Raw genomic sequence first — 14973 nt, 5'->3', positions numbered from 1 at the left:
TAAATACGAAAATTCATGTGTCATAGTTTGTAAAAGAGTATTCCTTCAAAATTTGGAAGCGGGCTGCCCGCTTCAACGTCACAATCCAAACATGTTTTTAAGCGCATGACATCGTTCACACATTGACAAGACCCATTCCCTGTTTGGCACGTCGGGGTGGGTGGAGACCGTGAAACCAGTAATAGTGCGCATCGTCTTTTTATATATATATATATATATATATATATGGGAAATGTTCAGCACCCTAAGTTTTACCACACACTTTAACAAACGTTTTTTGTCCTACATGGGTTAGAAGTTTTGGAATGAGCTGATTTTTGGTGAGGATGATCTCTATGATTAGAAGATCATCCTCCCCAAAAATCAGCCCATTCCGAAATGTTTAGCCCCATGTTTACACGTTGAAAAATCGTGGACCGTCCATTTTTTGTAAATCAATTTTGATGGGGTTAGAAGTTTCGGAATGAGCTGATTTTTGGTGAGGATGATCTCCTCACCATAGAGATCATCCTCACCAAAAATCAGCTCATTCCGAAACTTCTAACCCATGTAAGACAAAACGCGTTTGTTAAAGTGTGTGGTAAAACTTAGGGTGCCGAACGGGACCCTATATATATATATATATATATATATATATATATATATATATATATATATATATGAGTAGCGTTCAATGGCCAACAGTTTGGCAAACATTTTGACAAACACATTTTTCAAAACATGGGTTAGAGGTCTTGGAATGGGCTGATTTTTGGTGAGGATGATCTCTATGGTGAGGAGATCATCATCACCAAAAATCAGCCCATTCCAAAACTTCTAACCTCATCAAAAATGGTTTACAAAAAATGGACAGTTCACGATTTTTCAACTTGTAAAATGGGGAGTTGATTTTTGGTGAGGATGATCTCCTCACCGTAGAGATCATCCTCACCCAAAATCAGCCCATTCCAAGACCTCTAACCCATGTTTTGAAAAAGTGTTTGCCAAAATGTTTGCCAAACTGTTGGCCACGGATAGGGACCCTATATATATATATATAGGGTCCCGTTCGGCACCCTAAGTTTTATCACACACTTTAACAAATGCGTTTTGTCCTACATGGGTTAGAAGTTTCGGAATGAGCTGATTTTTGGTGAGGATAATCTCTGTGGTGAGGAGATCATCCTCACCAAAAATCAGCTCATTCCAAAACTTCTAACCCCATCAAAAATGGTTTACAAAAAATGGACGGTCCACGATTTTTCAACGTGTAAAATGGGGAGTTGATTTTTGGTGAGGATGATCTCCTCACCGTAGAGATCATCCTCACCCAAAATCAGCCCATTCCAAGACCTCTAACCCATGTTTTGAAAAAGTGTTTGCCAAAATGTTTGCCAAACTGTTGGCCACGGATAGGGACCCTATATATATATATATATAGGGTCCCGTTCGGCACCCTAAGTTTTATCACACACTTTAACAAATGCGTTTTGTCCTACATGGGTTAGAAGTTTCGGAATGAGCTGATTTTTGGTGAGGATAATCTCTGTGGTGAGGAGATCATCCTCACCAAAAATCAGCTCATTCCAAAACTTCTAACCCCATCAAAAATGGTTTACAAAAAATGGACGGTCCACGATTTTTCAACGTGTAAACATGGGGCTAAACATTTTGGAATGGGCTGATTTTTGGGGAGAATGATCTTCTAATCATAGAGATCATCCTCACAGATTGGGCTGATTTTTTTTTTGGATGATCTTCCCATCATAGAGATCATCCTCACAAAAAATCAGTTCAATCTAAAATTTCTAACCCATATTTTAAAATTTTATTTACCGCCGAAAGTTTTCTTACATGTTTTCTCACATGGCCCTTGAACCTGACCCTATATATATATATTTAATGCACTTTATCGTATGACATCGGACACACATTGACAAGACCCATTCGTGATTGGTGGGGCACGTCGGAGTTGGTGGAGAAGGTGAAACCTAGTAAGAGTGCGCATCATCATTTTATATATATATTTGATTATAAAAACTTCAAAGATGTATTTAACGCATTTTAGCGTATGATGTCAGGCACACGTTGTCCGGTGGTGCACGTTGAAGTGGGTGGAGGAGAAGGTGAAGCCTGGTAATTGTGCGCATCATCTTTTTTTTATATATATTTTATGTTGAAGTGGGTGGAGGAGAAGGTGAAGCCTGGTAATTGTGCGCATCATCTTTTTTTTATATATATTTTATTATAAAAACTTCTCTCTCTCTCTCTCTCTCTCTCTCTCTCTCTCAATGTATGCCTGTGTCTATTTGATTTTAAGGTAAATGATAAAATTTCAAATGACTTCTCGTGAGTATTCAAATATTTTAGAATCTAGTTGATTTTGTCTTCTTCTATTATTTATTTTTTACATAATTTTGAAGAGTTATATGGGTTTTTTTAAGTACCCCTCTTAATTTCTTAATTGTTCTGAGATGTCCAGTGTTTTCAAATTGATAAAGCAGCTTTGATGGCTTTGCCCCCATCCTACCATTCCAGTCTTCCACTCAATTTGTTTGTGCCTCCGCTAATTTTTGATAATATTTGAGAGACATATCTACATTTTGATGTTAATTTGACATTGCCCTATCTTTCAAATTGATAATATGCCCCCTTAATTGCCCTCCAATATTTTGGGTGCGTTAGGCACCCCTATGTATTTTCATGAATATTTGAGATACTCTCATTTTTTTAAATCGAAGATGGCATGCTCTCTTTAACCTTTTCTTTCCTGGATTAAAAAAAGGTAACCTAAATACACTTATTTTTAACCTCTAACAAAAATTCTTATTTTTTCTTCCTCTTTATTTTTTGGCTTTGGCGGATTGCACGTACAAACCACTTGCACGTGACAACAAATAAATATAATCACTGTTATGTGGAAGGGTATATAGTGATTCAAAGGTGTGATCTAGGGAACACACCATGTCTCCCTTACTTTTTCTTTCTAAAATTGATCATCTTCAAGCTTTGCAAGCCCTATAGTAAAATGATTTTAATCCCTTTTAGGGAACTTTAGAATTTTCTATCTTATTCTTTTGGTTTGATGGCTAAAGTAGATTAATCTAAAGGTTAAAGATTAAGATAAAAAATTTTAACCATGAGGGGTTGTCTCAATGACAATTTTGGACCGATACGCGGTTAAAACCCGTAGGTCATGAGTTCGATACTCACTATGAACATTAATTCCTCAGGGGCCACCTGTAAGAATGCACCCTCACTTATGTGTGCATGTGATGTGCGGGAGTTGAATATGCCCCATGACTAGGCCTTGGACAAGACCATAGTCTATGGATTGTGCAAAGCCTAGATATGGGTCTGGTCCGTCGTTTACAAAGATATCCGGTTATCAAAAAAAAAAAAAAAAAAAGATAAAAGGTTTTACCCTAAAGGTTGGAGATGATTGATTTTGAAAAGAAAACTTAAAGAGATTTCGATTTCAAATTGAAGATGAGGGTAATGAAGTCATTCTACATTAATCTATTACAGAAGATGGAGATCAAGGGTGTATGCATGCATTTCCATGAATATTTGAGAGACCCTATGTTTTTAAATTGATGACATTACCCCTAGACTCAAATATTTTCTCATGAACTAGTGAAAAAATGACTTAAATGCTTTTTCTTCAACGTATAATAATAATAAAAAATCCTCAACTCCTCTCCTCCAAATCAGTCATCTTTAATTTCTTCGACCTTACCAAATTATCTGTAGTTTGCCCCACCCTACAAGAAAACCCTAAACTTCTTAGATATTTATTTTAGAAAAACACTCTCCTTACTTAGTAATATTTCAAATCATACTAAGAGTGGTTGAATTCAAATGGATTACCAAATGGGTAATCCAACACCACAACACTCAAGATTTTTTTTTTCCTTCTCTATTAAAGTTGGTAGGATTTGGTTCTCAACAGCCCTGTGTCATCAGATCATATTTTGGATGCCAGTAGGTGGGCTCAACGACTTTTAGTAAGATTTGAAATCTCACTAAGTTAATAAGGCTAGCCTTACTCTTTTTTAATATAAGCTTTCATTAATTGAAGGAGAAGGAAACAGATCGATTGAGGAAGATTATAATTTATAAATGTGGAAGCTTAAGATAGCGGAGGAGAGTGTGAGTGGGCCTTATAGTCCATGGCTTTTTAGCACAAATAATTTTATTGGAAGACAAATTTGGGAGTTTGATCCAGATGCTGGGACACCCGAAGAGCGAGCTGATGTCGAGAAGGCTCGTGAGGAGTTTCGTAGAAATCGATTTCAAGTCAAGCCTTGTGGGGATGTTCTTTTGCGATTACACGTATGTTAAAGAGAAAGAAATACAAATTAAATCCTTAATTTCTAAACTTAGGACAATGCTAAAGTGATTGCGTAGGACATTGCTTTTGACATTGAGTTGACGTGGAGGTGTGTATGGAACCATTAATATTTTTCCTTGAGATATGAGTTAAAAGAATTTACAATTCTGTGGACATCTCCATGTCAACTCAGTGTATTATGCAGTCACTCTAGTACAACTCTTCTACTTAAAAGTCGAGTCGTCTTCAAGTGACTTCCTACTACACTATGTTCAACACTTTGTTTATGTGGTGGTGTGCAAACACAAATAAACGATGGAAAATGCTGGAATGACACAGGGCATTTATTGCGATTCTCACAATTCTAACGTGGGATGTGCACATAACCATAAATGTGTTTCCTTGTGATACAAGTAAAAATCATCTACGGTTATGTATGCATCTCCACGTCAGAATTGTGAGAATCACAGTAAATCCTGTGTCACCCCAGCACGAATCATAAACGATAGGACTTTTCTTGAAACAATGATGAATTGACTAAAAAAACACTAAAAAAAGAAACAAAGCTGACATGTCAGTATGCATGGAACCATTGATTTTTTTCCTTGTATCTCGAGGAAAATCTATGATTTTGTGCATATTCCCACATTAGTTGTGTGTCTTTTGAGTCAAGACTATTTTTCTAAGGATAAAAGTAAAAAAATTCAACTTATGGGGGCATGTGCACAAAACCATAGATTTTTTCCTCGAACTACACAAGGAAAAAATTGGTGTTTTAGTTTTTTTTTTTCTAACCAGTTTGTATTATTAAAAATGAGTCGTGTTGGAGTGACTCAAGTTTGGACCTCAAGATGTGCAATGTGAGGTCCAATCTCGAGGTCACGTCAGCACTATTCTTAAAAATTTATTATCTGCATATTACCACATCAAGAGAGTGTCTTATGAAGTCATTTAGGATTTATGGTTATCTGCACATTGCCAATGAGTGAAGTGTCATAGGAACTAGGAAGCCACTTTAGGATTTTCCTAAATCATTTAATAAAAAGTCCTGATAATCTGACTACCACACATAGGGATATTCAATTGACTATTTGACGTGACAATTTTGAGAATCGTAGATCTACGCTCCTCAAGATACACAGTTCCCTCGAGATATACTTTTTCACGAGGAAATGCAGCCATGTATCTCGAGGAGCACAGATCTACAGCTTTCGAACTTGTCACGTCGAGGTAGTTGATTGAGTTTACCATGTGGGGTAGTCAGATTATAACGATTCTTTAATAAATTGGAATTGGAAAACACTAGGTTCTACTTTCTACCTAGGCTACTTCTTTCATGTATTATCTTGTAATATTTTTGAGGGTTTGAGATAGCACCACTAATATTCAGCCTTCTAATGTTCATGGTCTAGATCAGATTTGACCCAAAAAAATTAAATATGTATAAAAAAATGAAATATATATAAAAGATAAAACTATTTTAAAAATATTTATAATTTTAATATATTTTTATTTGATTCGTTGATGTTGACTGCCCAAGACATAAACTCAGTTGACATCCAAGTAACGTCAAGTGCATCGTGTCTAATCAAGTTTTTCAGAGTTTTAAAACTATAGTTTAAAGTGTTCAATGTAAAGCCATCGATTAAGAACTAAAAATGATTTAAAGTTTATTGATGTGGTCAACTGAGGATCCATCGCATTGAGACCACGACACGAGCATATATAATTAGATCCAATTTCAGGATCACCTAATCTTGTTTTCTTATGATCTCAAAAATACATTACAGATGTTAAAAGAGAACAAAGAGAAATTTGATCTAAATATACCCAAAATAAAGATTGGAGATAATGAAGATGTGACATATGATGCAATCACAACTACATTGAGGAGGGCCGTCCGATTCTTTTCTGCCATGCAAACAAGTGATGGTCATTGGGCAGCGGATATTGGGGGGCCATTATTTTTTTTTCCTCCCATGGTAAGCTTCCTTACTTAAATTTTGTTAGGTTTGTGTATTCTATTGGTATGATGGGTGGGTTGTACATTGTGGAACAATTTAGGACCCTTTAAATTTTGCAAAACACTTTCGTCACTAGCATAGTAAGATCTTAGGGAAAATTACTTAAAGGACTTTGGGAGATGGATTTCTTTTTAAATAGTTCATAAGTTTTAGGATTTCTCTTAATAGTCCATTTAGTAAAACATTTATTACTAATTAGTGCTTGAACCCCACTCCCTACATTTCTCAAGATTGAAATGTCGAAACTGCCCTAACCATTCGAATTTCACCATTTCATCTAAAAAAATTGGATTTTCAACATCTCATTTGAGTTTCGGAGACTCCATTCCGATGGAAAGAGTTTGAGAAGAAGTCATTTTTAAGGGATTTTTTTCAAGTATTTTGAAGATATATAAAAAAAGATAAGGTTTTTTTAATTTTTTTGCTTCGCTTTTGGATGAAAATGGATTAAGGATGGTTCTTTTGGTTTGAAATCATTTACACATGTCGTACATCAAATTTTTACTCGGTCTTTCCATGTATTTTAATATGAAAAACTTGAAAAACGAAAACGGGTAGATTTACCAACATTAAGCTCATCACTTTTTATTGTCGGGTTCAACATTTTTTTTTTTTAATTGTTGAACTCGATCAACAATAAAAAAATGTTGAACTCGACAATAAAAAAAGTTGAATTCAACATTGTTTAAAAAACCAGTAAAAAATGATTGGAATCACTGTTGGAAAACTTATGTGAAGAAAATGAAAAAAAAAGGATAGTTTAGATATGTCAAAAATATTATAACCTGAGATATGGTTAAGGGACCATTAAAAAATAAAAAACTTTACTAGATGGACTATCAAGCAACCACTCATAACTTGGGGGGGGGGGGGTAATTTTCGAAAGAAATCCCGCTGTCTGGGTCCTATAAGTAATTTTCTCAAGATCTTAAGCCTTACTAAGGGTCATTTTGCTCAAAGGGATTAACATACCAGCAAATCAATCACCACATCACTCTAGATTTCATCGAAAAACTCATAATAAAAAAATAAACACCTTCTTTTGAGATTGATCCAGTGTTTTGAAAAATAGACGGCTACTGTCTTCCACCTAACTCATAAACTTAAACTTAAAATTCAACAGAGAAAGATTACGTTTTTTTTTTTCAGATCTGAAGCATTGTATCATGTTTTTGATGCGACAAGGTGGTCCCAAGGACCCTTAGTAAGGTTGAAATCCTTGCTTAGTAAGGCCAGTCGGACTCTATATATCTGGGGTGGCTTTTTTATTTTATTTTATTTCCCATTTTCAATTTTCTTAAACATTTTGACATAGGGGCAATTTCATAATATAGAAAACAAAATGCAGGTTTTCGTGTTATACATCACTGGAATGCTTGATACTATATTTTCAGCGGAACATAAAAAGGAGATTCTTCGTTACATGTACTATCATCAGGTGCAACCGGTTCTTGTGTCATCTTTTCGTTATGAGTCAAAAATAATATTTACTCATACTTATGAAACACACATACACATATGTATATATTTGTTTGCAGAATGAAGATGGAGGATGGGGATTTCATATCGAGGGCCATAGCACAATGTTTGGTACAGCGCTTAACTACATTTGCATTCGTTTGCTAGGAGAAGGGCCTGATGGAGGTGAAGACAATGCATGCGCAAGAGGGCGAAAATGGATCCGTGACCATGGTGGTGTAACTTCCATACCATCTTGGGGCAAAACTTATCTTTCGGTACGTAGGTAGGACCTTAATTTTGTTATTGGCTCCGCTTGGTACATTGCAAATCATTTGCAAATGCCAGAAAAAAAAATTATAAAAACACTTTTATGAGTGCTTGGTTACACAATGCAATTGATTTGTATAAACTAATAATTACAATTTGCATGGATCACGCCTAAAGCCTTAAGAAATTTCAGCAAACGATTTGCACCACAAAAAGTAAACTAAATCATTTGCAAACATTATTCGACCACTCACTATAGTAACATCTTACTGTAGGTAGTGATGAGGGTACTGGCTCCGCTTTGTACACTGCAAAACCATTTGCAAATGCCAAAAAATTAGTTACTTGAATGAGGGGTATCTTTGTAATTTCAATATACAGGTTACTAAATCTTTGAGGAAGGTATTTTCATAAATTCTGAAATTCATATACAAGCAATAGTAGCAAGTATTTCGGGCATATTTATAATTTGAATAGTTTCTTTGATGTGGACGAATAAATTAAAAAATATTTAATTCAAAAAATAAATCAAGCAAAGAAAATGATTTTGCTGGAGATTTCCTAGTAGGTAACGTGCACTTTTAAGTTTTGCACCACAAAAACATTTGTATTGCAAGACATTTGTAGTGCAAAATGGAAATTATTTGTTGTGTACCAAGTAGGGCCTAAGACTTGTATGCATTATTAGATGCTTTTAATTGGTTTCAGATGCTTGGAGTGTACGAGTGGTCAGGCTGCAACCCTATGCCCCCAGAGTTTTGGCTTCTTCCTTCCTTTCTTCCTATGCATCCAGGTTTGCATCATACATACATCTCTTTGTTTCATGACCCTTTTAATATATTTAGATTTTGTCTACTCATCAAAGTCTTGTACAAAAAATTCAATTCTGTCTAAAATCATGTCATTTGTTAATTCTATTGTGTTCGTATCAATTTTCACTGCCTTTTTCTTCTTTTTTTTGGTTTATCGTGGGTATCCCTGCTCTTCGAGTGAGACTAATGCCATTGTTACACGCACCACCCCCTCGGAAAGTCCTACATGCAAGTGGTTGAGTTGAGGGTCAACCGGACCTTGGAGGGTAGCCCCAAGGAATTAATTGCTTCGTGGTGTTTTGGACACTTGACCTATCTTTTCTAAGGAGCTCATCAAGGCTCGGCTTACCAATAGGCCAACCGCTTGGGGTTATATCCATTTTCACTACCACAATTTACATTCCTTTTGGTTTTCTTTTAGACCTATCAACTTGTACTTCCTTTCTAATTTGGTCTATAATCGGCTCTTTCTTATATACCTATTGTGGTGGTTCTTTCCGAACTTACCTTGAACACCTCAACAACAGTTTTAATGATGAGTTCATTTTGATCTATTGATCTGGGCACCATTGTGGTATCTGTCAAACACCTTCCGACGCTCAATTTAGAAAATAAATTGCACGAAATGCTGGCTAGCAAATTGAACTCATGTCCAAAAATTCTTTCCTTCATGACTTCTTTTCCTATCTATAAGCTAATCTCACTCCTTAACTACCTTTAGACATGTCACCCCTTTCTATTATTTAAGGGAATTTAGGTTTATCCTTTTCCAAATCTTTAGATTAATTAATGGAAAGTTCTCAAAGAAGAAAGGTTTCTGCTTAGGAAAGAATATTATTGACATGATTAATCACTCCTAGATTATTGTGGTATTTTCTAAATACAACCTAAGAAATAGCCGAGTTTGTCCCAAGTATTTATTCTATATTATGCTTTGCTAATTAGTGCCTCAGGTTCCACGGGGTTGAGCTGTGTTGGAATGTTGTCCTGCCTGACCCTCCAACCCCTCTCAAATTAAGCCACAAGTAGGATCTGTATTATCCGAATTCTATCCTATATACCTAATTATCTCAATCAACTATTTACTATGGTCAAACCATGCACATTTTTTCTCTTTATTGTCCAACATTTAGTTCCACACAACATAGTCATTATTACTTCTGTCTTTTAAAATCTTCTTTCAATTTGATTATGATGCCTCTATCACACAACACTAGTGAAAATTGATATTGTTGTCTCTGTTTCCTCTATCTCAAGTCCTCCTATGAAATGCAGGAAAGATGTGGATTTATTGTCGTGTGACTTACCTGCCCATGTCATATTTATATGGGAAGAGGTTCGTTGGTCCAATCACAAATCTTATTTTGTCATTGAGGGAAGAGCTTTACATTCAACCTTATCATGAAACTAATTGGAACAAAACACGCCATGCGTGCGCTAAGGTTTGTTATATCAAATCTACTTCTATGTTCTCATAATTGCAATAATATGTATTTGATCAATATGTATTAGTTCTCATGCTTGTACATATTCCAAATTCATGCAAATGCATCAACTCTTATGCAAAATTATTATTGCAGGAGGATCTCTATTTCCCCCATCCCTTAATACAAAACCTGATCTGGGATTCTTTTTACGTGTTTGTTGAGCCTCTTCTAACGCGTTGGCCCTTAAATAAGTATAGAGAGAAGGCTCTACAAGAAACAATGAAGCTCATTCACTATGAAGATGAGATTACTCGATACATGACAATTGGATGTATAGAAAAGGTAATGCACATCAACATGGATACCTCTGGTTGAACCCTTTAGTACTTCAAAAGGATGACTTCAGAAATTTGGGCTTATGGGTCCAATTGCAGGCCACCCATTTTATAAAAGCAAAAAAAAAATAAAAATTGAAGCAAAATCAAGATACATTTATTTAGGTTATATATATGTTGTATTTTTTCTAAGACAATCCCTTGATGTTTACTTGCTCAGGTGTTATGTATGCTTGCTTGTTGGGTGGAAGATCCAAATTCAAATGCATTCAAGAAACATCTTGCCAGGATCCCAGATTATTTGTGGCTTGCTGAAGATGGAATGAGAATGCAGGTTTAGAAACAATATCACTTCTCTATGCTAAAAAAATTTCAATAATTTGTCTTAAAGAAATTAAATTTCATTTTGTTAGCCGTACGTATTAAACTTGCTCAATGCCATCTAATTTGTCTTAAAAACCATTAAATTTCAGTTTGTTAGTAGTAAGTCTTAAATTTGCTAAATTTTGTTTATTTGTGCAGAGTTTTGGTAGTCAGATGTGGGACACTGGTTTAGCTGTTCAAGCACTTATCGCAAGTAATCTTCACGACGAAATTGGACATACTCTTAAGAAAGGACATGATTACATAAAAGCATCACAGGTTTCATTTGAATCTTGCCTCCTAACAACAACAACAAAAATATTCTTTTAATTGTCCTATGTTGAATTATTTTGAAGGTTAAAGATAACCCATTTGGTGACTTCAAAAGCATGTACCGCCACATTTCTAAAGGATCATGGACATTCTCAGATCAAGATCATGGGTTGCAAGTCTCGGATTGCACAGCAGAAGGACTAACTGTAACAATCTCTATTCCAACATTACACAAATATGACATTTAATCAAATCTATAGTAACAAGGGTTATGATAAATTCCTCTTCATTGATAGGGGTGCCTCTTATTTTCACAAATGCCACCGGAAATTGTTGGGGAAAAAATGGAACCAGAGCGATTATACGACTCTGTTAATGTAATTCTTTCTTTACAGGTAAAGATTATCTTCCATGGAATTTGTTATACGCGTCTCTTAACTTTACTAGGTGCTTATTTTGCACACAAGAAGATCTCTAAACAAACAACTGGTGGACAACTAACTTATGGACTATGGATCTCGATCGAGCTTGTTGCGGGATTCGCCCCCCTCTCCGGTTTAAGTTCTGGTTCGAACAGATCCCTTTCAGCCGCTACCTATACTACTGATGAATGAACCTTCGCTGAACTCGGCCAGCAGAGATGGCAGGGAAGGGCATTTCTTTGCCGTGATCCCCACGTTCAGCTGTTAAGAGTTGTACTAATAACAGCTAAAATCATAAATTTAACTCTTGATCATACACTATAAAAATGTCTCGTCATCTTCACTTTATTTGCATTAAATTAGCATATTGATATCAGCTTGCTCTATCTTATAAATGGTTGCAGAGTAAAAATGGTGGTATGGCATCCTGGGAGCCGGTAAAAGCACACGAGTGGTTGGAGGTAACTTCTTTCAAGACCAAGTAATGATTGAAAAAGTTAATGGAATCCCTCTGTGGCTCTATGCAGGCAATGATAGTCGAATGTAATCTCATTAATATTGTTAATAAGACCAAGTAATGATTCTAAAAGCTATTGGAATCCCTCTATGTTAGTAATGATAGTCAAATGTGGTTTTATTAGTGGAAAGAAGAAGCTATAAGAATAAAGAAATCGTAACACAATTTACACGTTTCACAATGTTCTATTTTCATATAATTGCACATTTACTCCATGAGAAGTTAAATCATATATTATTATGTAAACTTTGGGTTCTATTTTGCAGGTGCTCAATCCTACCGAAATGTTCCAAAATATTGTCGTCGAGCATGAGTATTATTTCTTTACCTTTTCTACTTTCTATTATTAGTATTCTTCATACTATAACATGTGTGGTATCCCAGTTATGTTGAATGCACTGGATCAGCAATTGAGGCTCTTGTATGCTTCATGAAGTTATATCCTGGACATAGGAAGAAAGAAATTGATAATTTCATTGCAAAAGCGGTACATTACATCGAAGGAGAACAAATGCCCGATGGTTCATGGTATATATGTCTCTTTGTCTAACCTATGAATGATTAATCCTATAATTTACACTTTTGACTTGTTGCATTTTGCATAAATAAAAAGTTTACATGAAATTAATATTTGTTCGTATAGGTATGGAAACTGGGGAATTTGTTTTATCTATGGCACATTCTTTGCACTAAGGGGGCTATCAGCTGTTGGAAAGAACTACTACAATAGCCCAACTGTCCGTAAAGCAACTGAATTTTTGCTATCAAATCAACAATCAACTGGTGGTTGGGGAGAGAGTTATCTTTCAAGCCCTACAAAGGTAACACAAAATAAAAATTTACTCATTTTTTAGATTGTGACAAGTAAAAGCGGATACATACGAACACACTTCAATATCATAATACATGGTTCTGGACAGAGTGGGATGGAGAAACAAGATTCCTTTAACCAATCCCAAATCCATGCGTTAAGGTCTTGATAATGATGCTGCTTCCAACTATATCTTTCCATCATCAATACTACATTAATGCTTATATTGTGGAATATTTTTTTGATTCTTTATAAAGAGAAAACTACTAGAACTTGTTTTATTTGCTTTTTTAAAATGTGTGTTTTGATTTGGTGAAACAGGTATTTATACCTCTAGAGGGAAACAAAACAAATTTGGTACAGACTGCATGGGCTTTGATGGGTCTTATTTATGCTGGGCAGGTTAGTCTGAATTTTTTGAACATCAAGTACTTACTTGGTTCTCATAAGCATCTTCATTCATCTTTCTTGACTACTTTGAACTATATAAATGTTTCTTTGTTTTGATGTAAGTGGTCATTTCTTCTAAAATGAAAATTATGTAAACATGAGTTTCTCCTTAGAAATTCTAATTTCTTGAATGTTTCTTGGTAATTAGGCCGAGGTAGATCCTACACCTTTGCATCGTGCAGTAAAGGTGCTTATTAATAATCAAATGGAAAATGGTGATTTTCCCCAACAGGTAATTCTCTTCTAGACATAATTATCCCATCTTCAATTGGTTTCCACTCAACTTCTCTTGCAAAAAATAACAAAAATTGATTAGACATCTTTACATAAATTCATAGTAAAAGCCGAAGAACTTCAAGGCCTATACGGAAACTTAGAAATTTTTCGGTTAAATAGAATTTTGACATATATATAAAAACTCCCAAATAGTGGCAGCCAAAAGGTGAGGGAAGGAGCAGTTAAAATGAGGATCCCCCCTCATTAGCATGGATCATAAGTTGATAAATTTATTGTAAAGCTATCTTCAATCTTCAAATTAATAGATGAGCATCTTTTAATAGGTTCATAAATTACAACCATTAGTTTCTAATTTGATCTAACCATAGCCTATTGATTACAGGAAATAACAGGAGTGTTCCTCTACAATTGTATGCTACACTATGCAGCATATAGAAACTATTTCCCATTGTGGGCTCTTGCAGAATATCGTCGCAAAGTTCCATTGCCTGCTCAAAATCCTTGAGCATAATCTTCTGTTTCTATAATTCTATAAATAAAATAAGATAATAAGAATGATTTTTATTCATTCTTAGTCCTAAGATATCTTCTTAAAGCACAGACGGGTAATATAAGGATGAGCTTATATATGTATACATATGGATGATATGATCAATTAAGTTTCGACCTTAGCTCTATGAATGGTTCATTGTTTAGTTATTCATTTTATCATTTTTAGGTTATTGATTAGTGAATTTTATTACTGGGTCTCAGTCAAGGAGTGGGGAGATAGATTTTATAAATGTGGAAGCTTAAGATTGTGAGAGGAACATATTGTTATAATAAATGTTAATAAATGATGATTAATATTTATTTAAAATTGATTCAAATAAAATTAATTTGGTTTATTTTAAAAAATGATATTTTGAAAGTTACTTTATGGTTGGTTTACTTTTTGTTAAAAGAAAAGTAAGTAATTTTTAAAAAGAGCATTTCTATTGGTTGATAACTTTTCACATGGATTGGAATTTGTAAAAGTTCTTTTGGCTCCTTTTTTTCAAATTTTTATAAATCCCACATTGCTTTTTAAAATGTTTTGGAGGGATTCTTAAACCTATATATAAGAACCTATTCTCAACTCTTTCTTCATTCCAAAGACTCTCTCCTTGAGAGCTCCTAATGGCTTCAAGCTATATGGAAATTTAATAATTCTTTTTTATTTATTATATATATATATATATATATATATATATAATATATAAAATAAGAAAGAAAGAAAAGAA

The 14973-nt window shown here is 34.6% G+C and overlaps 1 protein-coding gene across 4 annotated transcripts; it reads left to right on the top strand.

Annotated features, from left to right (window-relative positions):
• Positions 1-1963: 1963 nt before the first annotated feature.
• On the top strand, positions 1964-14422 carry LOC147397610 (beta-amyrin synthase 1-like). 4 transcript variants are annotated; one of them, XM_086449431.1, is made up of 19 exons: positions 1964-2115; positions 4061-4314; positions 6103-6294; positions 7685-7774; positions 7875-8072; positions 8773-8857; positions 10152-10318; positions 10457-10645; positions 10859-10972; positions 11161-11280; positions 11358-11480; positions 11571-11669; positions 12101-12157; positions 12480-12526; positions 12598-12741; positions 12857-13034; positions 13346-13426; positions 13623-13706; positions 14094-14422. In XM_086449431.1, the coding sequence occupies exons 2-19, from the start codon at positions 4102-4104 to the stop codon at positions 14214-14216; spliced, it is 2304 nt and encodes a 767-aa protein (XP_086305557.1). In that variant the 5' UTR covers positions 1964-2115; positions 4061-4101; the 3' UTR covers positions 14217-14422. The 4 variants fall into 4 exon arrangements, with proteins under 4 accessions (XP_086305557.1, XP_086305556.1, XP_086305558.1 ...); XM_086449430.1 differs by having other exon boundaries at positions 2031-2186; XM_086449432.1 differs by having other exon boundaries at positions 2053-2192.
• Positions 14423-14973: the final 551 nt, after the last annotated feature.

The sequence above is a fragment of the Akebia trifoliata genome, chromosome 8, assembly GCF_017979445.1.
Source record: "Akebia trifoliata isolate Shusen 1 chromosome 8, ASM1797944v1, whole genome shotgun sequence".
Classification (NCBI taxonomy): domain Eukaryota; kingdom Viridiplantae; phylum Streptophyta; class Magnoliopsida; order Ranunculales; family Lardizabalaceae; genus Akebia; species Akebia trifoliata.
This window is presented reverse-complemented; position numbering and strand designations above follow the sequence as displayed.

Bases quoted from the DNA above. Each gene is read 5' to 3' on its own strand.
- LOC147397610 (XM_086449431.1), top strand. From the start codon at position 4,102: ATGTGGAAGCTTAAGATAGCGGAGGAGAGTGTGAGTGGGCCTTATAGT. The intron at 10,646-10,858 runs GTAATGCACATC...TTACTTGCTCAG, and splicing joins CAATTGGATGTATAGAAAAG to GTGTTATGTATGCTTGCTTG. The intron at 12,527-12,597 runs GTATTATTTCTT...GTGGTATCCCAG, and splicing joins AATATTGTCGTCGAGCATGA to TTATGTTGAATGCACTGGAT.